The sequence below is a fragment of the Phoenix dactylifera genome, chromosome 14, assembly GCF_051530095.1.
Source record: "Phoenix dactylifera cultivar Ajwa chromosome 14, Ajwa_hap1_PhDact_Kaust_v1.1, whole genome shotgun sequence".
NCBI lineage: Eukaryota > Viridiplantae > Streptophyta > Magnoliopsida > Arecales > Arecaceae > Phoenix > Phoenix dactylifera.
Window position 1 is genome coordinate 2129078 of NC_143203.1, and position 27567 is coordinate 2156644.

At 41.3% G+C, this 27567-nt stretch overlaps 2 protein-coding genes across 2 annotated transcripts in view; one reads left to right on the plus strand and one right to left on the minus strand.

Moving 5' to 3' along the window:
* LOC149751290 (mitochondrial carrier protein CoAc2-like) overlaps positions 1–17288 on the plus strand; it is a 29121-nt gene extending 11833 nt beyond the window's left edge. The window contains exons 2-5 of the mRNA XM_089927283.1: positions 11529–11614; positions 16081–16288; positions 16573–16705; positions 17257–17288. Of these exons, the coding sequence (XP_089783409.1) occupies positions 11529–11614; positions 16081–16288; positions 16573–16705; positions 17257–17288 (459 nt within the window). The remainder of the gene's footprint in view (positions 1–11528; positions 11615–16080; positions 16289–16572; positions 16706–17256) is intronic.
* Positions 17289–19028: 1740 nt separating this feature from the next.
* On the minus strand, positions 19029–27048 carry LOC103696742 (aquaporin SIP1-2-like). Its single transcript, XM_008778455.5, has 3 exons — positions 26568–27048; positions 26201–26473; positions 19029–19450 (listed from the first exon to the last, which is right to left on the minus strand). Exons 1-3 carry the CDS (start codon positions 26892–26894, stop codon positions 19304–19306), a joined length of 747 nt encoding a protein of 248 aa, XP_008776677.4. The 5' UTR covers positions 26895–27048; the 3' UTR covers positions 19029–19303.
* Between the last annotated feature and the right edge of the window lie 519 nt (positions 27049–27567).

Sequence of the window (27567 nt, forward strand, 5' to 3'; positions counted from 1 at the left end):
GTGAGGGTTTGCAGTGAAGTTATCCCAAAATGAAATTTATTTTATGAAATGAAAGTCTAATTTCAAGTACATAACTGATAAGAATTTCAAAAGCACACAAGGTTTTAATTACTAAGTAGCCCAAATTCTAGGTTAGTATGCAATTTAAGTTGAAGTCATTAAGTTTTCCGTTAGGGAGTTGTAAAACTTATTTATACTTGAGTGCTCAGTGAAGTTTGGACCATGCACAAGCTAAGGTTTTGGATCTCCAAAATATCGCTAATATTAGTAGTTTCCAAGAATTGGTCGAACAAGACCTATTTGCTGATTCAAAATCATCTTTTCTGCAGGATTTCGAGAGCTGTGGATGTTTACTTTAATACCTCATGGGCTTTATATGTAATATTCCAGTTTACTCGAATTTTTACAACGACGGCTTTCACACTATTGTCTTTTTTAAGGTCAATATACATTTTTTTGTTTTTCATTTTTTTTTCTTCTCTCTTTTTTTTTTTTTTTTTGAAAGAGAAATGATAATGTATATATTGTGCACTTTTACTCCTGTGATGATTCCTCCATGTAGCGAGCAATTAGTCGACAATTCTCACACCAGTTGGCATGAGGTGTCGGGCATCAAGACTCCCCTACGGACCTATGCTCGGGTTCCTCATCACAAGCCCGCTGACCTTTGACAATAGGTAGCCCTTTTCGATGTACCTGACTAAATCCTTTTTTTTTTCTTTTTTTCTTTTTTTCTTTTTTTTTTTTTTTTGGATCAGAAAAAGATGGTTCATCAGGATTCGAGATTGCTACCATATTCTCAACACAATGTCGAACCTATACCTTAGAAAGTGCAGGCCAGATGTGTTGTGAAATTCAAAGCACTAATTAGCTTACAACTCACTAAAAGGAACTTAATAAAAAGAACTCACTTTGCACTACTTCCAACTAGTCATTGGGCTCTTAGATTTTATATACCTTGTGTGTTGTAAATTTTTTTTTTTTTTTCAAAAATTTTACCTAAAAACTCTTTTTTTTTAATTTTTATAAAAACTCTTTTTTTTTAATTTTTATGAAATTTCAAATGCTTAAAAATACCTCCAAACCTAAATCTAACATTGTCCTCAATGTTAAAGAAAATTTAAAGCAGTAAGAGGACAGAGGAGAAGTTACCTGATATGGATGGGTAAAGTGACAATTAGGGCCAAAAACCCCCAAACCTGCATGTTAATAAATTTTTATTTATTTATTTATTTATTTTTTATATAATTTTTTTTAATAATATTTACATGTTGGGTTGCCTCCCAAGAGCGCTAAGTTTTATGTCTTCAGCCAGACAAAATGTAAATCTCCTTTTTTTTCAACCATTATCTAAGAATGGTTTTGGAAGAGTCCGATGAAGAACAGTCGGCTGATGACGATCTATGCTCATAAGGGGAACAGAACTAAGAGGCGCATGCTTGACCCTTTCCTCGGAATGGGCAAGGTAAGCTTCTAAAGGGTCCTTATTATAAGTTTGTAAGAAAGTCTCCTGAACCAGACTTTCAATCATGTCAACTTCATTGATTTCTTTGTCGTCTGGTGGTTGTTTACTTATGTTGAAGACATTAAGCTCGACTTTCATGTTGCCAAAAGATAACTTCAGCATCCCATTTCGACAGTTGATCACAGCATTTGCTGTGGCTAAGAAAGGTCTACCTAAAATTATAGGTGTGTGACTGTCTGGATGTATTGCAGGTTCAGTCTCAAGGATAACGAAGTCCACAGGATAGTAAAACTCATTTACTTTCACTATTACATCCTCTACAATCCCCTTGGGGTACTTCACTGTCCTATCTGCTAAGGAAAGGGTAATATTTGTATGCTTTAATTCCCCCAAACCTAATTTTTGGTACACATAGTAGGGAAGTAGGTTTACACTAGCTCCTAAATCTAATAGAGCTCTCTGGATGATCGTCTCTCCTATTTTTATTTCAATAGTTGAGCAACCAGGGTCTTTGAATTTCGGGGCAATCTGTTGTTGAATGAGAGATGAGGCTTGTGCAGCCATAACAGCTTGCCTAGGAATACTGGTTTTTCTTTTGACCGTGGTGAGGTCTTTCAAGAATTTTGTATAGGAGGAAATTTGTCTTATGGCATCGAGAAAAGGTATATTTATTTGAACAGTTTTAAAGACTTCCATGATTTCATCATAGTTAGATTGTTTCTTGGAGTCCTGAAGTCTACTGGGAAAGGGAACCTTGGGTTTGTATGTTTCTATGGGTTCTTCCCTCTTTTCCGGTTTGTCCTGTTCTTGACCCCTCTTCTGAATAGGGTTCTTATCGGATTCAGTTTTATTTTCTTTTTCATGTTCAGGAAGTTGGACTTTATTGTCCACTTGCTTGCCAGACCTTAAAGTGGTAATTGCCTGGACTTCATAGGTCGGATTTCCATTAGAATTGATTTGATACTGACCTATCTGACCTTGATTTTGTTGTCTACTAGGGTTAGGCACTGGTTGACTAGGTAGTTCACCTTTCTTCCTATCCCCTAGAGAGTTAGCTATTTGGCTCAGACTAACCTCAAGTTTTGCAATTGCTTGCGCATGGAATTGGTTAGTCTGGGCTTGGGCTGTATTGGTCTGTTGTTGTTGCTTGATAAAATCTTGTTGTTGTTTCATCATATTAGCCATCATGGTTTCTAATTGTGAAGGTTGCTGTGGGATAGGGGCATTATAAGGCGGTACAGATGGAACCAAAGGTTGGTTCATTTGTGGTGGACCTATCCTGGGGAAGTTGTTCTGAAAACCTGGTGGACCACCTTGATGCTGAATAGGTTCATTTTGCTTGTATGAGAAATTTGGGTGGAACCTATTATCAGGGTGATAAACTGGGCTGAACGAGTTGGGAGTGGGCTTCTTAAAGGCACTATATGAATTTAGAGCATTTGCTTGCTCGGCCTTTATGGTGGGCAGATTAGGGCAGCACTCCACTAGATGCTCAGGACTGTTACACAAAACACACAAACTATATGACTCGTGATCCACTTTCATGACGGGATTTGACTCTTTGTATGAACTCGAACTAGTGGAAACAGTGAAAGCATCAAACTTTTTACTTAAGTTGTTCATTCCAGTCACCAAATTGGACATGACATTTTTGAGTTCTGGGTCTGCTTTTATTTCATAATTACCTGGTTTTCTAGACCCGAACTCATCTCTATTTACTTCCTCACCATAGCTACTCCAATTTTGGGCATTTTCAGCTAAGTCAACAAGAAATTCATAGGCTTGATCCGGGGTTTGGTTCATGAACCTACCCTTGTGCATGGACTCAATCATGTTTCTATGTGCTGGAGGTAGTCCTTTATAAAAGAAGTGGACCAGATCAGCCTTATCAAGCCCATGGTGTGGGCATTTGACCAACAAGTCATGGAATCTTTCCCAAAGTTGGGAAAATTCCTCCTCAGATTTGCCTCTAAAAGTTCTTATGGCATCCTTAATTTTTTCAGTCTTTACCATAGGATAGAACTTAGCCATGAACTTCTTAGATAGTTGTTCCCATGATGTGATGGAATTTGAAGCAAGGGAATACAGCCATGCAGCAGCACGATCCTCTAAAGTCATGGGAAACAACCTTAATTTAATACCCTCTTCATCTAAGTTTTGGTTTCTAAACGTTTGACAGATTGTCAAAAATTTGTTCAGATGAATGTAGGGTTGTTCACTCTCGAACCCATGAAACTTGGGTAACATGTTTATTGTTGCAGCCCGAATTTCAAATTGGGTTGCATTATTTATTGGCAATACTATACATGTAGGTGGACTAGCGGATGCAGGAGCGAATAATTCATTCAGGGTTCTAATATGTTCACCCATTGTAGAGATCGACGGTTGGTTTACAGTTCGCAGGTTATGATGAAAAGTTCTGTCAATCTCAGGATCAAATGGGGTTAACTTATCCCTTAATGACCTTCTACCATGCATACATTTTCCACAAGTTAATTAGACTTAATTTTTTTAAATGAAATCCTAAAAGATAAGAAGAAGGGCTAGACCAAGATGACCACAATCAACACCACACAACAATTTGACCCTATTAGTCTTAGAGCTAAGTGAGGTTTAGTAGCTTCTTAAATCTAGTTGCACAGAGACTTATCAGGTTAAAAAAATTCCTGAAATTCTCTCTAGATTAGACAGCTCCTAATCTCCCTTTCAGATTAAGCTTGAGCTTACCAGTTAAGTGATCCAGTAACCAGTGACCAGGAAAGTCCCGGGGTGTGTGGTGGTGCCAGAAGGGATACACCGATACCACAATACCCGTAACAGTTCTCACTGTTGTAAAACTTTCCTAGACATCACCAATTACTAAATCCTCACTGGAGTGGCTTTCAGCCGTTTCTTTCCAAGAGCCTAATTGAGCTCGAAACCCTAAGGCCAACGTCTAATTTGATTTTAATTTAATTTGGCTTAGGATAAGTATGCAAGGTGGTGATTTTTGGGCTAAGGACAGGTAATGACTTCCCGACCTTATCTTTTTAATGGGTTTTGCCCTTAATTACTTTATGCAAATGCTTAATACTAAATGCAGCAAATAATCAATGTTTTTTTTTTTTAAAAGTTTATGCGATGTCATTAGGTTGTATTGATTAAATGAGCAATCAATAAATTTTTTTTTTATTATTTTTTATATAATTTTTTATTTTTTTTTATTATTTTTTTTATATAACAATAACTTGAATGTAAACTAAACACAATTCTTATGCGTCAGTCAATCTCCGAATGCCCGTTGAATAAGCTCTGGAGATTACTCCGTGAGGAGTCCCAATAGAGGTATGATCACCTCGGGGGATTGCGCCTTATCAATTACTAGCAAAAATAATATAGATTTTTTTTAAAAAAAAAATTTTAATTTTTTTTTATATATATTTTTTTAAAAATTTAAATTTAAATTTCAAATTTCGAATTTCAGAATTCAAATTTTGAATTATAATTTTTGAATTTTTGAATTTTGAAATATTTTTTATATTTTATTATTATTTTTTTTTTTTGAAATTTTTTTTTCGAATTTCAAATTTCAGAATTTAATAACTACGAAATATTTAACTGAAAATAATCAAAATAATAAAAATAAAAACTTACTACCGGAGTGCGTTCACTCCGGGCATCCAAAATCCAATTTGATCTTCGTGATCGTTCTTGCTTCTCGATTTGCCTCCCCGGCAACGGCGCCAAAATTCTGTTCGTCCTTTCCTGTCTAACTAAAAATATGCTAGACAGATCGTTGTTAGAACCGACGAACAAAAGTTAAATTTAATTTTCTCTTACCTGTTCTACCCGAAGAATAGTGGTCGTAAGAGGTCGATCCACAGGGAGGCGATTGGAGTTACTTAAAAAATTAAAATGTTCACTCGGATTAAAAACCGATTTTTGAATGCTAGAAGAAAAACATTATTTTGAGGATGTTGATGGATTCTCTAGTCTACCGGAGAATATTTTTTAATTGAAATTAACTATAAGACAGGTAGTCAGATTCAAAGAGTATTTATGTATTTAACTAATTAAAGAAAAGCTTTTAACATAAATTAAAATGGATGAAAACAGTGTTAGGAAAATTGTAGACTGGAATATAGATTGCATGAAAGAGGATTTAATGGATTGCAGAACAGAAATTAAAATTGCAGAATAAATATAACTTTCTACCCAAATAAACTCTCAAAAATTAAAACTCAAAACAAAACCTAAAATAAAACTAAAAATAAGAACAATATGCTTTCAAACTCAAAATGTACTTCTCAATAAAAACTTTCAACTAAAGTACAACTAAAACAGAAAAAAAAATACATTGCTCTCTTAAATAAAAAAAACTCAAACCGAAAAACTAAAACAAAATTTCAATGCTCTGTTTTCAATGAAGTTGAAAACAGAGCAATGTTTTTTTCTCTTTCTCCCACGTCCGCCTCTTCCCCTGTTTTTCTGGACAAACCGAAGGAGCCAAACTCCTTCTTCTTCCTTCGACCAGCCAGCCACCACCACCCCGAGCTCTCCCTCCTCCTCCTCCTTCTTCTCCTCTTATATAGACCCCATCAGCAAGCACGTGGAGAGGATCGTGATCGATGGGAGCTGATCATGGGTGAAGATCCGGCGCGGATGCAGGGATGAGCTGGATTACCGGCTGCTGGCAGTGGGATTCCTTGGATGCGGAAGGATGGGGTCTCGAATCCGGAATGGTTGCACGGCTGGACGCGGTGCGGAAGGAAGGAGGCGCGGGCTGAGGTGGAGGAGGAGCGATCTTGGCGTGATCCGTGGAGGAGATTGAAGACGGGCGTTGCTGGGATCATGGAAGAGGGGCTGGCCGCTGGGATTTTGATCGCGTAAGGAAGGAGATCACGGCTTGATGGGTGTTGGGAGAACGCTGGAACGGGAAGAGGGCAGACACGCGTGGGATCACGGACGGTGAACAGCTGGGGCACTGCGAATCCGGGCGCTGGGAGGAGCCGATCACGGACGCATTGCTCGGGGCTTGCTGAAAATCCGCTGCTGTGGCCGGAAGAGGGGGAGATGGGGATGCTGCTTGGATCACGGCCTGCATCACGGGAAGCTTGGATTTCGGGAGATGGATTCGGACGCTGGGATTTGGGCGCTGCAGGCACGGTGGCTCGCACGCGGTGGGCGTGGAGGATTTGGAAGGGTGTGAACTCCCTTCTTTGGTTGCTGGGAAGGAGGAGGACATGGATGATTTGATGCGGCTACGATCCGGGAAGAGCTAGGATGTGTTTTGCCCTCCTGAGATGGGAGCTGGGAGACACCAAGTTCCGTCCAATCAGATAAAATAAATAATGTGATATGAAATTTGGGTTGTAGACGGATTCGTCATGGGTCATCTGTTCTCACTGGAGGTCAATTGCAAATCTTTTAAGTCATGGGTCACCCAGCACCTCATAGTTATGATATGGCCATATTAGATTTGCCCCAAAATTATTTCCTAAAAGCACAAAAGAAATGGACCTGATTCGGATCCGAACCCGACTCGGACCCGATCCGATCTTCAACCGGGTCGGATCTGGGAAGGGATTCTTCTTTAGTCAAATTTGTACTCAATGTGCATTTTATCTCTAATTTATGAAAATCTGTGCCAAACCCAAATATAATATTAATCCAGTGAATTTATCATTATCAGTTAGCAATAATACTAATTTAGGTGACATGTAGGTCGCACTTTTGTGCTCTCATCAATGAAGATCTATAAAGATAGATCTAGAAGATTGCTTGGATTATCTCAATCCACATATATTGATACTATATTGAAGAGGTTCAGTATAATTAATTCCAAGAAATGCTATCTTCCGATGGGCCATGGAATTAACCTCTCTAAAAGGGATTGTCCGACAACCCCTCAAGAAAGAGAGAGTATGGATAGAATTCCATATGCTTCGGCAGTGGGATCTATAATGTATGCCATGACATGTACTAGACCAGACGTGGCATACTCACTAGGAGTAGTGAGCATATACCAGTCTGATCCAGGTAGCAACCACTAGAAGGTTGTAAAAACCATCCTTAAGTATTTGAGAAATACTAAAGACCAGTGGCTTGTCTATGGTGATTCTGACTTAAAACGTGAGGGATATACTGATTCAAGTTTTCAATCAGATCAAGATGATAGCAAGAGCGTGTCAGGATATATCTTCACTCTTAAGGGTGGGGCCATCTGCTGGAAGAGTTCCAAGCAGCATACAGTGGCAGATTCTGCATGTGAAGCAGAATACATCACAGCATCTGATGATGCCAAGGAAGCTGTATGGTTGCGAAAGTTCATCACCGAGCTTGGAGTGACAACCTCCATTGATGGTCCATTACCTATATTTTGTGACAATACTGGAGCCATAGCTCAAGCAAGAGAACCCAAAGCACATCAGCGGACCAAGCATATTCTACGTCGCTACCACCTGGTTCGAGAGATCGTCGAACGAGGTGATATTGATCTTCAGAAGATTGACACAAAAGAAAATCTGGCTGATCCATTTACCAAAGTCTTCGGCATCAAAGAGTTCAACGAACACAAGTCGAAGATGGGTATTAGATACTGTGCCGATTGGCTTTAGGCTAAGTGGGAGTTGTTGGAAATTGTATCCTAAATATCAATCTTTAGCATGTTGATGATTGAATTTTGTAAATGAAGTGACAAATCGATAAAGTATTTATTGGCATTATTCATCATTTTACATCTTCAAATGAACTCTTATATTATGAAGTCCTTAGGATTTATTAATGATAAAGGAGGATTTATTTTTGAGTCCTTAAACCAGTTCACGACCAAATGATATGTTGTTAAAAGGACGACAGCATTATGGAGATTAGGTCGTTGTGTGACATATACGTTGGTTGTCCTCTTAACCAAGGAGTGTGGAGACACTGGTATGTCATACCGGTGAAATGTAGAAGTACATTTCACTGAACGTGACCAATTTCGGAATGCTTTACTGTCGAGAGATGTTCCGAGTGGATATGGGTATAAGTTTGGCCCTCTGATCTGAGACGGCAACCTGTGACTAGCAAGCAACTCACTATACTTTGGTACCGGACTACCTAAATTTCTAATTCAGTGACGGAAAGTCACTGGGTGCAGTCAAGTACTTGCGTAGTCAGTTGTGAGTCAAGATGGAATTGACCCCTTCTGAAAATAGGAGATAATGTCTTGTGATTAATTTAGCAAAACCTTGGCCAGGGTAATCCCAATGAGGAGTCATGGGATATCTAAAGTTAATCACATAATGGATGTACTAATTATAGGGTTGACAGTGAGCTCTAAGTCATCCTGGCTTAGGAGTCAAAGGGATGAATTATACAGTAACTATAGTCCAGGGTTGCAGAATATTTGCTTCGCATATATTCGGCCTATCCGGACATCGGGTACCATTGCTAGATGGTTACATCGATTAGTGTAGGAAGTCGTTCCTATACTACCGGCTTAGGTTCGAACCTATGAGGTCACACGCATAGAAGTTTCCTGATTGATCAAGAAGGCTGATGAATGATTAAGAATCATTCAGGGATAATTTGGTCAATTTGATTGGCAAATTATCTTATAAAATAATTAAAGTAATTATTGAAGGATTAATTAGTAATTAAATTACTAATAAACTCAATTTGATTGAGTAATTGAGCTAAGGATGAGCCAAATTGAATTGGATTCAACTTTGGGCTCAATCAGGATTTTGACCTGATTGGATTAGGTCAGAACCAAAAGGACTTAAGCGGATCAAATTAATTTTAAATTAATTTGTGCTTAATTGGGGATTGACCTAATTGGATTAGGTCCAACATAACCTAATTGAATTTGATTGATTTTGGATGAGCCAAAAATTGAATTGGATTCAATTTGAGCTCAATCAGGGTCTGACCTGATTAGATTGGGTTCAACCAAATTGCTTAGTTTTAATCTGGGTTTGACCAAATTTGATTAGGTGCAACCCAAGGGGATTAGGCTCAGATGATGTGGAAATTAGTGGTGACATGGAATTGGATTTCATGAATTTTAAATAAACCAAAGTTATTGCATGGCGCATGGACCCATTGCTTGACACATGGCGGCATTGTTTGTTGTTTGAATTTGAATTCAAACATTAAGCAATATATTAAATGATTTCATACATCAAATAACTTTCCAAGCTGGCGTGTGAACCTCTGAATCATTTAAATTCGAAGTTCAAATGAAATATATGTGACAAGAGGAAGAAAAATTCTGCCGCATGGATTTCAAATTCCTCCCCTCTTGCGCATGTGTTTAAAATTTGAATTTAAATCAGATTTGGTTGAGATCTGATTTGGGTTGTTCCTATTCCATTGCATGCGCAACTAAAGGAGGTTTTTTGAAGATAATTTTTGAATTTTGAATGAAAATTCGGAGGTTATTAAAAGGGGTCAAACATGGGCGCCGGCAACATCATCCATTGCAGCCTTCTTCCTCACACGCCTCCTCCTCATCTTCTTCTCCATTTTAGATAGGGTTTTCAGCATGAATATCTAGAAGATTCAAGATCAGATCTGAGTCCTCTACTTTTCTGACAAACCTCATCTCCATCTGCTTCAAGACGATTGATCAAGAGTTGATTGAATCCCAGCAAGCAGATTTTAGCTTTCAAGTGTTCTGCAACTGCTAGCACTATTGCGGAAGAAGATCCTTCGGGGCTTTACGTGTACTTCTCGTAGAGGCCATTCGTGTGCGTGGTTGCGAAGTTAAGAATCAGATCCGCTGCATTTTTGAAACTTAAAAAGAACTACATGTGGCTTGATCCCCCTTGTGAAGGGGTACGTAGGCAACCCGATCAGGTTCAGCCATGGTTTTCAAAAAAAAAAAAATCAGCATGCTAAACACCGAAGAACCTAGGATGCACTTTCATTAATTATACATTCAGTCTTGTATCAAGGACTCATAATCTATGTATCAATCATAAGCATAGAAACTTTAATTGACTCAACTTACCTTTCTCTAAATCTTTTTTTTTCTTTTTTTATTAATTAACTCGCCATTTATGTGTATTAGGGAGTCTCTTGCATGAGTACAAGGTCTCCCTTAGCCTAATCTAGGCTTAATACCCTATTATGGCATGAAATTCCTTACTTTCCCATCCGGATGAACGGTAATCCGGACCGACAGCCGGTTACTTCATCCCGGATTTGATCTACTTTCCAAACTCCAAACTCTATGAAATTTATACCTGATATTCTACAGTTATAGGGGTTTCCAAAATGGTGACATGCATCACCATCGGAGGCCGATTGACCCCCAAAAAAATTTATTGAAGTCAAAACTTTGACACAGGTTTTCCGCAGTCTCGGAAAACCTTGCCGAAATCCGATTCTCTCTCTCTTAACTACCTCTAAAACCCCTATCTAACCTCTTTACAGCCTCAATTCCATTAGGGGACTAGGTAGGGATGGGGTACTTACCACTTTTTTCTCTCGTCTTCCCTCCTTCTTCTTCTTCTTCTTTTATTTCCTCTTCTTTTTCTTCCTTTCTTTCCGCCTGAGACCTCCTCTAACTTCTCTCTGTGTCTCCCTCTCTGCTTAATCCCACCGCCACAGCACCCCAAATCCCCCATTTAAATCACATCAAGCACTGTTCACCCTTTATTTAAAATTATTAAATTTTCATTTTGTCCCTAACACTTCAATGTATCTACTATTATGCCATTAACTTTTGATTCCTTCCAATTTTACCCCTTATATCAATTTTAAGGACTATTCTATCCTTCTTTATATAGAAAAAAAAGAAAAAAATTTGGGGTTATTACACACTACTTCTTGAAAGCAAAAGAGAGGTAGGTCCTGTCTCCTTCCCGTTCCTTCTATATGAAGTCTCCCCACCAAAGATGCCTCTGTTCCCACTTGAAGCTTCTCATATTCCTTCAACCTTTTTTCCCCTCCATAGCCTCATATTCTCCTTTGTTCAGCCCCTAAACCTCCATTTCTCCCCTCGCTTTCTATACCCAAATCCCAAAAACCCATACTCCGCAGGCCGGCCTGGCGGCCCTGAGTGAAGAACTGTATCTTTATTTTGAACTGCCAGACCAAAAGACCAAATTTTCAGAATGCAGGATTGTTGGGATCTTTTCGGAAGATTGTACAGACAGAAGGTTTATTACGATTCTACAGGTCCGTTTAAATTTCCAAGTTCAACTATCCTTTAGCAATCTGATGTTTCCTACTGTTGGGGGGAAAAATGGACCACCCCACAAATACAATTAAAACATCCAAATCCGACAGCAAGCCTGAGCTCATGCAAGCCAAGCTTAAAAGATCGAGCCGAGCTCATGCAGGCCGAGCCGAGCTCATGCAGGCCGGGCCGAGCTCATGCAGGCCGAGCTCATGCAGGCCGAGCTCAGAAGGCCGAGCTTAGAAGGTCGAGCTCATGCAGTCCGGGCCGAGCTCATGCAGACCGAGCTCAGAAGACCGAGCTCATGCAGGCCGAGCTCAGAAGGCCGAGCTCATGCAGGCCGAGATCAAAAGACCGAGCTCATGCAGGCCGAGCCCAGAAGACCGAGCTCATGCAGGCCGGGCCGAGCTCATGCAGATCGAGCTCAGAAGACCGAGCTCATGCAGGCCGAGCCGAGCTCATGCAGGCTGGGCCGAGCTCATGAAGACCAAGCTCAGAAGACCGAGCTCATGCAGGTCGAGCTCAGAAGGCCGAGCTCATACAGACCGAGCTCATGCAGGCCGAGCCCAGAAGACCGAGCTCATGCAGACCGAGCTCATGCAGACCGAGCTCATGCAGGCCGAGCTCATGCAGGCCGAGCTCATGCAGACCAAGCTCATGCAGGCCGAGCTCATGTAGGCCGAGCTCATGTAGGCAAAGCTCATGCCCACGTGCTGCGGCCACCCTGCAGCAGCCTCACCGCACCATGCTTTGCTTGTCGGCCACGCCACGACATATTAACCAGGAGCTATACCCTGCTACGACTGTCAACAATTAAATGCGCACGATCTCCACGGACCTCCAGCTTACTCGAAATCTTAGGCCATCCACGCCAACCCATTGACTCACTCCATCTCGTTCAGTCGCCCACGGCAACTCATTAATGTGCACAACCATGGCCAATCATGACGGTAACCTATTAATTCGCCCCGTCACATCTCAGGTAACCCCGCACTCCTCCTATAAAAGGGGAACCTCTTCCTCCTAAAAGGGAGCTTCGAGCTTCGGACTTTTATTGACAGTCCATCTCCCTCTCCAAACTCAAGCCCCCTTCTAACTTAAGCATCGGAGGGCCGGCACCGGAAACCCCGGCCACCGGCTTCTTGTAAGTCCCCCGGAGGACGCAGCCCGCCGGCGTACCGCCACCCGCCACTCTTGTCAGAGCTCCTCCTTCTCAGCCGAGCGGTCGCCCTCGGGTCCAATTTCCAGCAACAGTTGGCGCTAGAGGAAGGGCCCGAGTTATGACCATGAAGCTAAGGAGCAAAGGAGCCTCTAACGCCTCCCGGCGTCCTGCACTAAGTCCTGGGCACTCAGTCCAGAACCCACCACCAAGGCCTCCGGCGGATCCAGTCCCTCAAGTCCAGCCGGAGTAATTCGACGCGCTGGTGCAGCAAGCCCGAGCGCTAGCCACTGCAGTCCAAAGCCTGCAACAAGTGGAGGCCCCTCCTGTGCCGCCTCCATGGGTTTACATTAAGCGGAGGAAGAAACTTTCTTCCGAGCCATCTCGAATCAGACATGGCTCCCACTGCAACGACGTGGGACGTGGAGGGAACCAAGTAGCCCGAGTCTCACATCAACAAGTTGGAGGGGAAGAGAAATAAAAGCAGAGGATGAAGGCTACGTGTCCCCACTTCTTTCGTTCGAATCATCAAGGCCTGCAGCAAGTAAGAGACCAGCATGTACTCCCTTCTCATGGGTGTAAGTCCTCATAACGGCGCTCGGTCATCAGGCCAGGAGGACCCTTTTGGTAGCAGGACTAGATCCTGCACCGAAGGAACAAAACCATGCGGGGGCGTGGTACCTACGCAGACCCTCCCAGAGTAGACAATACCTCATGACGGAAGGCCGACTTTCGTTTTCCGCGACCTTAACGGCTGGTGCTTTCACTGAGAGCCGAGCTTATGCAGGCCGAGTCGAGCTCATGCAGGCGAGCTCAGAAGACCGAGCCGAGCTCATACAGGCCGAGCTCAGAAGACCGAGCCGAGCTCATGCAGGCCGAGCTCAGAAGCCGAGCTCCAAAGCCCGAGCTCAGACAGAAGCCTGAGCTCAGAAGCTCGAGCTCAGAAGATCGAGCTCAGAACGCCTCCTTCAGAAGGCCGGTGCTGAGCTAAGTTCTGAGGGACTTCGAAGTTCGGGAGTTATTAAAATGTCTCCAAAAGGTACAGGATGCCACTTTGGCTTTAAATAATTTCAATATTTTACCTATCTCCAGGTCGGAGAATGCAAAATACGACCTACGGATATCTCTATCTCCAACGTCGCCCCACTCCAGGTGGGGGTGCACGATCGCCAACGGACAAGGCCATCTCCGGTCTCCATCTCCATCAAAGACCCCGACCAAGCTCAGGATACCCCGCTGAGTCGACAGCAAGCCTAAGCTCCCTCGATCTCGGGAAGCATCGCGGGGTCGACAGCAAGCCCAGGCTCCCTCGACCTCATGCATGATCCTCTGACTAAGGTCGGGATGCCCCGCTGAGTCGACAGCGAGCCCAAGCTCCCTCGACCTCGGAAAGCATCGCGGGTTCGATAGCGAGCCCAAGCTCCTTCGGCCTCGTGCACGATCCCCCGACTAAGGTCGGGATGCCCTGCTGAGTTGACAGCGAGCCCAAGCTCTCTCGATCTCGGAAAGCGTCACGGGGTCGACAGCAAGCCCAAGCTCCCTCGGCCTCGTGCACGATCCCCCGACTAAGGTCGGGATGCCCCGCTGAGTCGACAGCGAGCCCAAGCTCCCACGACCTCGGAAAGCGTCGCGGGGTCGACAGCGAGCTCAAGCTCCCTCGGCCTCATGCATGATCCCCTGACTAAGGTCGGGATGCCCCGTTGAGTCGACAGCGAGCCCAAGCTCCCTCGACCTCGGGAAGACATTCGACGACACTTCGACGATATTCGACAATATTCGACGACATTCGACGACATTCGATGACACTCGATGACATTTCGACGACATTCGACGACACTTCGACGACATTCGACGCCTCCTACGACAACACGCCCCGATCTGGGTGGGGGCACCCTGCTGAGTCGACCACAAGCCAAAGAAGGCCGCTGAGTCGACCTGAAGCACTTAGCTCCAACTGCATGAGAGGTACACCCTACTTGGCACATACATTTCCATAGATATTTGGCTATATTATAGGATGATCGACGACTGGACTACTTCCTTCGCTCGAGCCAAAAAGCAGCTCGAACTCGGAAGTCGGGGGGTAGTGTTGGGGGGAAAAAATAGACCACCCCATAATACAATTAAAACACCCAAATCCGACAGCAAGCCTGAGCTCATGCAAGCCAAGCTCAGAAGACCGAGCCGAGCTCATGCAGGCCGGGCCGAGCTCATGCAGGCCGAGCTCAGAAGGCCGAGCTCAGAAGACCGAGCTCAGAAGTCCGAGCTCATGCAGGCCGAGCTCATGCAGGCCGAGCCCAGAAGACCGAGTTCATGCAGACCGAGCTCATGCAGGCCGGGCCGAGCTCATGCAGATCGAGCTCAGAAGACCGAGCTTATGCAGGGCGAGCCGAGCTCATGCAGGCCGGGCCGAGCTCATGAAAACCGAGCTCATGCAGGCCGAGCTCATGCAGGCCGAGCTCATGAAAACCGAGCTCATGCAGGCCGAGCTCAGAAGACCAAGCTCATGCAGACCGAGCTCATGCAGGCCAAGCCCAGAAGACCGAGCTCATGCAGGCCGAGCTCATGCAGGCCGAGCTCATGCAGGCCGAGTGCATGCAGACCGAGCCCATGCAGATCGAGCTCATGCAGACCGAGCTCATGCAGGCCGAGCTCATGCAGGCAAAGCTCATGCCCATGTGGTGCGGCCATCCTGCAGCAGCCTCACCGCACCATGCTTTGCTTGCCGGCCACGCCACGACATATCAACCAGGGGTCATACCCTGCTGCGACTGTCAACAATTAAATGCGCACGATCTCCACGGACCTCCAGCTTACTCGAAATCTCAGGCCATCCACGCCAACCCATTGACTCACTCCATCTCGTTCAGTCACTCACGGCAACTCATTAATGCGCACAACCATGCCCAATAATGACGGTGACCCATTAATTCGCCCCGTCACATCTCAGGTAATCATGCACTCCTCCTATAAAAGGGGAACCTCTTCCTCCTAAAAGGAGGCTTCGGGCTTCGGGCTTCGGGCTTCGGGCTTCGGGCTTCGGACTTTTATTGACAGTCCATCTCCCTCTCCAAACTCAAGCCCTCCTCTGACTTAAGCATCGGAGGGCCGACGCCGGAAACTCCGGCCACCGGCTTTTTGCAGGTCCCCCAGAGGACGCAGCCCGCCGGCATACCGCCACCGCCACTCTTGCTGGAGCTCCTCCTTCTCAGCCGAGCAGTCGCCCCTCGGTCCAATTTCCAGCAACACCTACATTTTGTCAGAATGATTTGTCTATTATCTGATGTTTATCGTTTTATTCCCCAGAGGAAATGGTGCCAGTGTTGCTCGGATTGTACCTTATGCAGCTTTGCATTATATGGCTTATGAGCAATATCGTCGATGGATTATACTTGGTTTTCCTGATGTTGGAAGAGGGCCTGTTCTTGATCTTGTATCAGGGTCACTTGCTGGAGGAACTGCAGTTGTTTGCACTTATCCTCTCGATTTGGTTCGCACCAAATTGGCTTATCAGGTGAACATCATTAGACTCCTACATCATTCCATTTTTGTGATTTAGCTTATCTCTTTCCACCACTTTTTCCATCTGTGGGTTTTGGATCTCTTCAGATATGGAAAATTTCGCCTTGATTCTTCTTACCAATACAAAATAATCTACCATCTCTTGGAAGTAATTCTAGATCCCTGGATCTTCTACTGATAAATAATAACCACCTCACATACTTCTGTCTGATTTTCAATGTTGTGTTGTGGACATGTTCTCATCTGGAATTAGTTTATCTAGAACTTGATTTGCAGGTTGTTGGACCATCAAGGGGCAAGTTCAGAGGACTATCTCAGTCCGAAGTCGGAACAGGTTTTGGAGGAATTCTTGATGGCATTTTCAAAACCTGCAGACAAAATGGATTGAGAGGCCTTTACCGGGGTGTAGGTATGTATTGATTTTTTTCTCCTTTTTCATTTTAAATTCATTTTAGTTTTCTTATACATCAATCGCTATACTGGCAGCAAACTCTTGTAAAATTCATCTGTCAAGTACCGACACTGGTGAGAATAGACTATCAGCAGTGGCACACTCGATCTGTTGCATTTTGAAAAGTTTTTTTAGTATATATGGATTCCATCAAAGTCGGTTAAAACCAAGACTTGCTTTTTTAAAAAATCTGTTTGAGAAAAAAAAAAAACAAAATTTATCATTGGAAATCTAGTGTTGAATCATTTGGTAGTAAAAGTAAACCATTTTAATCTGTAGTGCAGGTTACTTATGTGGGTGGCATCCTCACTAATATTTATGTGCATCACATAAATATTAGTTTGGTTTTTGACTGTTCTATGAAGGATTCAGAATGATTTTTTTATTCTTTTTGTTGGGAGGGGTTAGAGGTCTAGGGGTGGGGGGGAGATTTCATTTGTAAACTGGGACAGAGAAAATAGAAGGATGCTATGGGCATTGCGGAGCTGAATGAAATGAATTGTGGTTAGCCGACCCCAACTTGTTTGGGATTAAGGCTTAGTCAAGTTTGAGTTGAGAAAATAAATTGTGCTTTTCTTAGGAGCCACTATGATGTTTTCTTTTATTTTGTATTTTCGGTTGGGATTTGGGTTGGGGGTGGGGGTGGTTGCGTACTCCTTGAAGAGATTTGTAAGGGAGTCAAGCTTTGAGATTGGGATCCGGTTGGGGTGAGAAGATGTGGAATTAAAGCTAAAGATTGTCTAGCAATATGAATTGGGGAGGAGTAGGCCCTTATTTCCTTAAGCTATTGGCATGTCTTGTAATCCAAGTGCGCAGGTCAGTGATTTGGTGAATTTTGAAAGTATTTTACACTTAATTAAAAAATTTCCATCATTTTTTAAAAATAAAAAAAAAGACTTTCTTAGTGAGTTTGTCTTAAGCCTTTAATTGGGCCGCCTCTGGGTTGAACGGAACAGGGAGCAGGATACCGAGAGTTGGAGGGGTGATGAGATGATTGTCCCGGGACGGTGTGTTGAAACCGAAGACGGGGAGGAGCGTTTGGCCGTGAGGGTGGAAGGAGGGTTTGGTGAGAGGTTGCGATAAAGAGAAGTGATTGAGAGTAGTTAAGACACAGAAAGTGAGACTTGGCCTCTAGGGCGGATGAACGGGAGTATAGAACAGGACTTTTGCATCAGTTGTTCCTCGATGCATGTAAGAGAGCATGTAAGAAGGAAAATCAGAATTGATGTTGGTAAAATGATTTTGTGCTTATTTGAACCATACCAGAAAAGTCCCAAGTGGGATCTCGTACAAATTGTACGGATCTCCAAACTTTTTTTAAGGAAATATAATCATAGATTGATAAAGTCAAAAGTCAAAACCAACTATATTTTTTTTATTCGAAAAAGAGAAAAAGACAGTATTGTTTTCGATTCTTAGCGAAAGCAAGGAGATCCATTAATTGGCTCTCTGTTCTCCAAAACAGAATTAGGTTAAAAAGGAAAGTTCAACCCTCTTATCACTTTTTTGTAAGCCTCCTTGTCATTTATATGAAAAAAGTAAAATTAAAAACAATTTAATCTTGTAAAGAGTTTATAAATAATAATGCTTCCTTTTACATGCATGGTATATGACAAAATCTACTAATATATAATGAGAAAAGTTGGAGCTTCAGGCCACTAAAAATATTCTAGACAAACTAGGATGATGTTTGGCATCATTGTCAATTTTCAGTTTTTAACTTTTCAAAAATAAATTTAATTTTTTTTCCCGAAAACTAATCTTGAAATCTATTTTTATAATTCTAAAGATTTGGTAATAATAACAATGGCGATAGTGATGGTGACAATGGTAGTAGAGGATGATAGTGATAGTAGTGAGAGAGGTAATAGCAATGATGGTGCGGCAACGATGGTGGTGACAATAGAGGCTATTAGGTAGCAACATGACAATGGTAGCCATGATGGTAGCAGCGACAATGATGATACCCAAGTAATGGCAATGATGATACCTTTAATGATAGCAGCAATAGCAATTGCAACAACGGTGGCAGTGGCAAAGATAAAAAGAATCAATTTCAATTTTCAAAAACAACAAAAGTCATAATTCCTGATTTTCAATTTTTTCAAAATCTAGATAATAATTTTAAAAATCTGGAAACATAAACTCATCTGCCAAGTAATTTTTTAAGTTCAGATGTTTGTGTTTTTGAAAGCAAAAAACAGAAATTGAAAACCAACAGCCGGGCCTAAACTCTGCCCCTCCTAAACAAGGCACAAAATGCAAGTAATGGGTATTAATCTTTCGGGACTCGCATGTATCATGCTTGAACTGCCTGACCAAGGTAGCGTCCTAAAACCAACCTCTTTTAAGTTTACATCAGCCAATAAACAAAAGACATAACTACGAAGGTTGAAATAATATTTAATATTGATATTACTCCAACAAAAAAATAGACTAAGAGAGTTCAACAAAAATGAAAAGCAGAGATGCAGTATAACCTCCAGCCGCCATAGTCTAACCGGTTTATTTCACTAGAGCATCAAAAAATAACTGTCCAGCTTCATCTATTTAATCTCATGCTTTTTTAGCCTTGACCTTTGGCATGAAGAGAACCCTGAAAACCCGAGCAGCCAAAATGGCACCAATGAAAGGGCACATCCAGTAGACATAAAATTGTTCCCATGTATTGTGGCGGTTGCTGATATATGCCCAGCCAAATGCCTGTTAACAGAAAATAATTTTGTCAAATTTGAAAAACAAAAATATAAATAACAGTATTAGATTAAAAAAATGGCAGCCGTGCGCATGAGGAATATCGATGCTTGCCATGTCATGAAAAAGTCAGCAAGATGGTGATGGAATTGCTATTAATATACAAGCCAGATATCCTATCAAAATCAGAATAGTTCAATTACAAAAATTACGAAAATAAAAATAAAAAGTTAAAAAATAAAGAAAGCTGATAATATATCTTCCATAAAATTGCTTCTCCACTAAGTGCATAGCACCTTAAAGTGTACATAGTACACATGTTATTCATTGCACCATGGGCTTCTGACAAGAATACTACTACAGATGGCATCTAATGAGTTTGCCTATAGAGCCATTGCAAAATATCCATCTTAACCACAACATGCAAACGTTTTTTTCCATTGGTATACCATAGCACAACGAGATGTCTCTGCAACTTTTCGTCTTCTTTTTGTTGGTTTATAGGATAAGAAGAGAGCTGCATGGCATGTGAATGCTAAGGGCATAGATGCTATAAAGAGAATTAAAATAAGAACATAGAGTATTCTTCAAAGTTTTAAGAGATTGAGCACAATCTGCTACTATTAATCAGGATGATACCAGCATATACAACGAAAACCAAATAAATAAGCGTTGGCCCTTCGTAGAGAGCAGGGAGGATGACCAAGGAAGAGCTGAAAGGAAGAAGTGGGAAAATAATCAATATTTGGAGAAGCCTGATCATACGAGGAGAACAAGGAAAATAATGAACCCAAATATATGATCCAAGCATATAGTGACTAGTGTCAGGTTGGAGTGTTATAATCAATATATGAAATCCAGTTATCTACCTATGTTGCCAATAGGACTTAGCTCCAACAATTGCCACACCCCTCCTCTTAAAGGCTTGCTTATGGAAGAGATCTAGGATTTGAACCCTAATGGTGGCATTACCACTGTAAGACCTAGACAATTGTATTAACCACAGGCACCATCAAACACACTTGCAGTCATTGCAGTCCTTGAGTCAAGCTCTAAAGTATAACATAAAAGCATCCAGTTGCTGCAAATAAAAGGACTGGACTACCAAGCAAATGCAACTTAAAACCATCTAATGTTGGACTGAAACAACTAAGCAAATGAGTGGCTGCTGTTCTCTAGCAAAGAAACTTGCTACTTCCTTCCTACTCATCATGTCTGATCTTCTTTCTTGCACCTACAAAGAGAACTAATTACCTCTTCATCTTTCTTCTTAAAACATCCCCGTCAATTTTCCAACTGCACTAAATATGTTATAACATAAACCTCCAAAAGCACTTAGTAGATCCCACCTATGACCCATTACGAAAGGACCATCCACAAAATTCTCTGGTGAAAAAATCTAGAATTTACATGTACACTACTTTCTGATGAATCCAGCAAAAAACATATGCTAGAAAGAAGGTGACCAATATTTCTCAATATGGGCATATATCATATGTTCCTCGTTTAGTGAAACAATTGAGTATACAATTGGACACCAACCATCTAACTATCCTACTCCAGCTAAACAAAGCTACCAGAAAAATTTTTTAGAGAAATTGCATTAGCTTCACCATCAGTAAAATCTTCCCATCTATCTGAGCACTTATCATGTCTATTTGCATGGTAGATACAAATTTAAAAATGGTCAATTGTCATCATCAAGAAGTTCCGATTTTAGAAGCCACTCAATGACCATTCATCATGCCATTCATTATAGCTATTCACTGATCTCCCCAACTGAAATGGTGTCACAATGAAATTTTCATTTCAACAGAAAAGACCGGCCATTTTTTCCCTTGGATATTTATGTAAATATGTGCCGATCACAATTTTGTATTAGGTAAATCTTAAAGCCCACTAGGAAATGAGATTAAATATCATAAACCAAATATGCAGAAAATTCTTATATTATAAGAATACTCATAATTTAACTAAGGTTTTCACAAGTCTTCCATAAGAAAAACGATATAATAGCACAATGAGGTAAGCATGACAAAACAAGGAGTTCGCTTGATTTATCAACTCTAATTGCAAAGCAGCTACCCACCGAATATGCACATGGAAAAAGCTGGAGTATGGATTCTAACATGACTAGATACTATATGAATTCTAACATGACCAGAAACTATATGAATTCTGACATGAGCAAATACTATGTGCAATTCATGCATAAAGTATTACATATTTAGAACACCATATAATTTTATTCCCTCTTGCCAAAACATACTTGCCTAGATGATTGCAACTCATAAACAGCTAATAACTGCTTTGCCACTATCTGCAATTTCTTCCATAAAAGACGATTATCAATTCAGAAAATCAATGCTAGTATCTGTGCAAGTAAGCATCATTTTATATACCAGTCTATGCTAAGTATTCTAGCATCTAGTGGATCCCTCTAATCTTCATTCCCTCTGCTACACCATCCTTACCTAAATGGCTTCAACTCATTAGCTGTCCATCCTTAATGATTTCCAACTCATAAGATATTGAACATTTAAAAACGTTTGCCATCTTCTACGGTCTACAATGATCCATTCAAAAGAAACTTTTACATTCTGAAGTATAGTCAGTGCAAGTTGTCTCACTAGTATATATTTAGTACGCTGTACCATAAACAGTGTTTAACTTATTCATTACTTCTTCCTCCATGATATTCTTTCTTACACCTACATTACTTTTTTCGTTATTCCTTTCAACAATTATTTGACTATTCTCATACCTTCAAAAGTATTCACATATTAAGATCTTTATTGCAGTTTTGACTTTCGAGCTTCATCATATATCATCATGAATAACTCGATAATAATTGGCTTTCCATCAAGTTTGGATCTTTCACAATCCCCAAGCACTAAGGATCAACATTTTTTTGACATCAGAAGTAGATATTATGAGTTTAATCACTCGTAGTAGAGTTGGAGAAAAATTGTTCTGAAACCCCAAATGCTCGAGCTTCTTGCAAAACACAAGTTTGTTATGATATCCTAAAAGGGTTCACTGTCAAGTCAAGACAAGCATCATGACACCACTTCCAGACAAGGGTGGCAACAAGTTGGGTCTAGCTATATCCATAGCCAAATCCAAATTACATTACATGTGTTAGATCCATGCACTCAATTTACAGCCTATACCCATATACAATGTTAAGGCCTAGATTTTCGTTATTAATTGAGTTTTAGTTGGGCCCTTTGGATTGGCAAAGGGGTGAGGCTAAGAGGTGGGGGTTTAACAGGTAGAACAGAGACATTAGAGGTGTGTGGTTTTTGGTTTTTGGGGTGGGCAAGAGATGGGAGGGACGTTCTGTTAACAATCATCCTCTCCATCTCTCCAACAAAAGGATGCTCATCGACACTACCACCAGTGCCTCCATCCTGAAAAAAGGACGAACAAACATAAGAAATTCCAAAAGGGAAAGCGAGTTGAGAGTTATGTCTCAATTTAGATGCTATAGATGAGACATAGATGGTAAAATATATATCGTCCATATTTATTAAAAATGAGATTTTGAATTTCAGGAATATTAACAACCTTTCTTCCCAAAATGCACCAGACTCCACTTATTTAGCTTAATAAAGCCAACTAGCTATTGATTGGCTAATCCAACTAGATTATTTTTTATTTTACGAATTTACCTTAATAAGATAGAAACAATACCTTAACCACAATCGTCTAATATGAATACTCAAGTATATTATTTAAAAGATTAGAGTTTTAGATTCCTGCCCATCATTTTTCTAATCCTGATCTGATCAACTCTCTTAACACCTTTACAAATATCATAATGTGCCTATTAAGAAAAGGAAACAGAATAATCATATTACCCACCAAATATAGAAAATCTCATCCAGTGAGTTAAAATGCACTCCTATTCCCAAGTGCAGCCAATTGTGTGAACAGGTTCGCATGTAGACATGGGAGTGCAGAAGTGCACAAGACATGAGCGAGATTCATGAAGTGCAGAAACAATTATCACAAGCATGTGAATCTGTAACTCTGCATGTGACGTGCAATATGTGGACATCCACTTTTCCTCTTTTGCCTTGTGTATCTCTAAAGCTGCAACTTGGGCAGGTGGGTTGGGTTGACAGCCAAGCCTAAACCAACCCAACCTCTGTAACTCTCAAATTCATCCCAAATCAACATCGTTTTGGTTTGAAATTTATCCAACCCAAACCATATCAAGCTAAGTCAGGAAGACCTCAAGTTGGTTCTGTTTAGTCAAGTTAGGTCATGTCAAACGAGGATTTTAAGATAGAGGAAAGGCTTGGGAAACTTCTGTCAGGTTAATGTTGCTTGGGTTGAAATTTTAATAAAGAGGAAAAGGGGTGGATATCTTAACCCTCAACCAAAATTGATGGATGAACGGCATAAACAGTGACACATAACTCTATAATTCGACAGGATTTAAGTTGGGTTGCAGTCAAAATCGGGATGGGTTTAAGCTCAATCTTAACATAAAACAACTTGGAGTCAAGTTGGAATTTTTGAGCCTAATCCCAACCGAAGTTCATAGTCTCTCAACCCAATCCAACCAAAACAGGCAGGTTAGGCTTGTTGTTTTTGGGTTTGAGGCCAGCCTAAGTTGTGTATCTCTTCTAATCCCAACAATCTCATTTCTTCTTCCTCCTTGTTTGAAATATAACCCCTGAACCATTTCTCTCTCAAACCCTTTAGTACTGGCCCTCTTTCTTTATCCATTTCTTTATCTATCTGTCTACTTTTCCCATCAAAGTTAATATATCCTTTGCAATAATTCCATTTTCACTTATTTGCTTAATTACAAAGAAAAAAGGGTTATTGCATAATTCAGGAAGCTATTTAAACTTCTCTCTCCTTTCAATACAGCTGCTTAACCTTAAGTCCAAAGATATAACACTAGAGTTTTTGAACAAAAACATGATCTAAGACACTTTGATCTCTAACTTTGACAAGATGCCTAGGATCACTAAAGCCTTATTGAGAGAGGGTATTTCATTATTTCTTTTACAATAAAATCTTTTATTTTCAATTATTTAAAATGTCTTTCTATTATTCTATTACTGAAACAAGTTATCCACAAATTTTTCTTGAAATTAAACCGATCTTCTTTCTCTTTGATAATTAGGTCAAATGGAAACCCAACCAAATATTGAGTTAAGGGTAGATAAACCTAGGTTTCTTGTATCAAAACAACAAATTTTACCAACTCTACCAGTTGGCATCCTCTAAAATGAATTGATCGTAAAATAAGATAATTACAAATCTCAATTATATATAACACTAAGCCTTGGAGTCCAGCAGGCAATGGGACTCCAATATTAGAAGCAGAAAAGACCGCATTTCCTGAAAAAAAATATGGGGGCACGGCATCCCTTGCAGCTGTGGTTCCCCCATATGCCTTTTTGCTTCACATGTGAGGGATTCTAGTTTACTCTAATTTCATAGTTTTTAGTCCAATTCACATTGCACATGCCCAAATGCAACTATAACAAAAATATCTCATATAACAATAGATACATGTATAATGTGTGCATGTATGTATGTATGTATATATATGTATTTATGAATGAATGTATGTATGCATACACACACACATGTATATACATATATATGTATGTACTTACACACATATATGTATGTGCGTGTACACGCACATATATGGCTATCAAGTAATAGTACCACATTTGAGTCAACTTATATCCAAACTTAACTTGATAAGGATTTAGATTTAAATATAGGATCTAGATAGAATCCAATAGGTGTAGCTTATTTGGCTAATTTTGCAAATCCAAACCTGAAAAGTCAAAATCATATTGGATTAGCAGGCTATCAGCCCCTATTTTCACCTATACTGGACCTTATTTTCACCAATACCCCATTCTCACCCCTAGCTTCTATGGTTTAACCTGTAAACAAAGAATGTCACACCTATGTCTCATGCGTTAGAGAAACAAGATCGCTTCTAGCAAGCCCATAAAGAATTGTGAATATGGATTGTAATTTGAATAACTATAAACCATTTAAACACTCAAGAAACCATCATGCTTAATTCTTTTAGTAAATGATAGTAGCATTTTCATCAGACAGACATAATATGTTTTCAGTGACATCGGAATGAAATGGTTCTTATATGTGACAATCTAACTGAGCCTGGACAGGTAGAGCACCTAAAGGAAATACCTATCGGTTATAACCATCACACAGACATACTTTGTCTTCAATTAACTCTTGCTTTAACAGATGCTGGGTGAGAAATAAACACAAGTATACACAAAGCTATGCATATTTTAAAACCAAAGCAGTATAAGTGACTTTCTTATTTGTACATTTAGCTATTCCTCAATCCTAGACTAAATTGTATTATGCAATGATTTGTTTTGTGCCAAATATCGCAGGATAATCTGCAAAAAACAGTCTAGCTTCATAAGCTGAACATGAGACCAAAAAAAGGGAGTGGGGAAAAAGGAATCCACAAATGCTGCTAGAAGTTCAATGACATGCTTGAAATGTTGGAATGTGCAGCTGATGGTTAAAGGTGATAGAGCAAGCTAAATAGTTGAACTGAATAAGGATATACACTGATGTCCTACTGCTACCAGGAAGCTACACCACACCTTCCAAATAGTAAAAACAAGTTATAATGGCACCAAAGTAATTTGCAGATATCTAAGATGACAATGATGAAGAAGGTGATGATGATGACAGCAGAAATGCAGAATAAGGGAAGAAGCAGCTCACATTGGCAGGGTTCATGGATGGCCCCGTGTAACCAGCACCTGCAAGAACGAAGGCCACAGTTGTTACAGCGAGCAACCAAGTCTTCACGAACGCGCTGCTGGGACCCTTCATCACTATCCAGAGAACAGCCAAGGTGATGCAAAAGGTGAGGACCCCTTCCGCGGCTGCCCCCGTGTGCAGGCCCACTTTCAAAGAAGGCCCGCTCAGCGTGTGCTTATAATGAGGAGGCATCAACTCTGCGATAGCCAACACACCACCCACCGCCCCGGCCGCCTGACGATATCAGGAAGGATTAGATTAATCAGATGGCCAGAGAAACGAATGGCAAGGATGGAGAAGGGGAGAGGGAGAGGATGGGTGGATGGACCTGGGCTGGGAAGCGGAGAGCCATGGAGACAAGGTTGTCCTCCCCAAAGCCGGCGGCGTAGAAGGCGGCCGTCGCGGTAGGGTTAAAGCTGGCGCCGCCGATGTTATCGCAGATGGGATTGAAGACGAGCAGGAGGAGGAAGATGAGGGTGGTGGTGATGAGGAGGGAGTAGGCGACGCCCTGGACCTGCAGGGCCGACGTGATGACGGCGGTGAGGGCGCCCACGGTGGAGACGCAGAACATCCACAGGAACGTAATCACGGCATCGCCCACGGCTGCCCTTATCGCGCCCATTGCCCCCAGCCTTGCTTTTCTTTTCTCTCCCATTGTTGTCTTTCACCGTGGTGGAGGATTGGTTGAATTCCTTCTCGCCCCCTCGGTTTGGGGTGGAGGGAGGATCGGATGGCTTTCTCTGGATAGAGATGTCCGGCCCGTTGTTCTGGAGTTGCCGCCGACTCCAATCTCAGAATCTCACCGTGTGACGACTTAGGTGGAGTCTAGGGCTACGAGTAGAGGTGCAAATGGGCCGGATTGGATCAGATCACTTAGGCCCTGTTTGGGGGAGCTTTTGGAGGGCCAGAAAGCACTTTCTAGCCCTCCAAAAGTACTTTTAGATGAAAAACTGTGTTTGGTAAATTTTTCAAAAAGCTGTTTCAGCTTTTGCGGGAAGCTGAAAACAGCTTTTGAGAGGAAGCTCCAATTTGGAGCTTTTGGGAGGAAGCTGTTTCAGCTTTTTCGGAAAGCTGTATTTTTGACAAAAATGCCCATATTAAAATAACATAATTACATAGTTTGTCCCTTTATAAACCTAAAAATCTGCTGGAGCCAAGAACCCTAGCCGTCAGACTCCCTTCCGTAAGAAAAGGTATTTTTCTTTTCAATTTTTGTATGCATCTCTTGAACCACATTTTAGAAGAAAAAAATTTTAATCCTTTTCGATACCTTCCAAAATCAATCTATTGTTTTTTTTTTTATCATCAACCTCGCGGCCCACGCTAAG

Coding starts and splice junctions, on each gene's coding strand:
- LOC103696742 (XM_008778455.5), bottom strand. CDS start 26,894: ATGGGAGAGAAAAGAAAAGCAAGGCTGGGGGCAATGGGCGCGATAAGG. Junction 26,474..26,567: donor CTCTCCGCTTCCCAGCCCAG/GTCCATCCACCC, acceptor TGATATCGTCAG/GCGGCCGGGGCGGTGGGTGG. Junction 19,451..26,200: donor CATCCATGAACCCTGCCAAT/GTGAGCTGCTTC, acceptor TTCTGTTAACAG/GCATTTGGCTGGGCATATAT.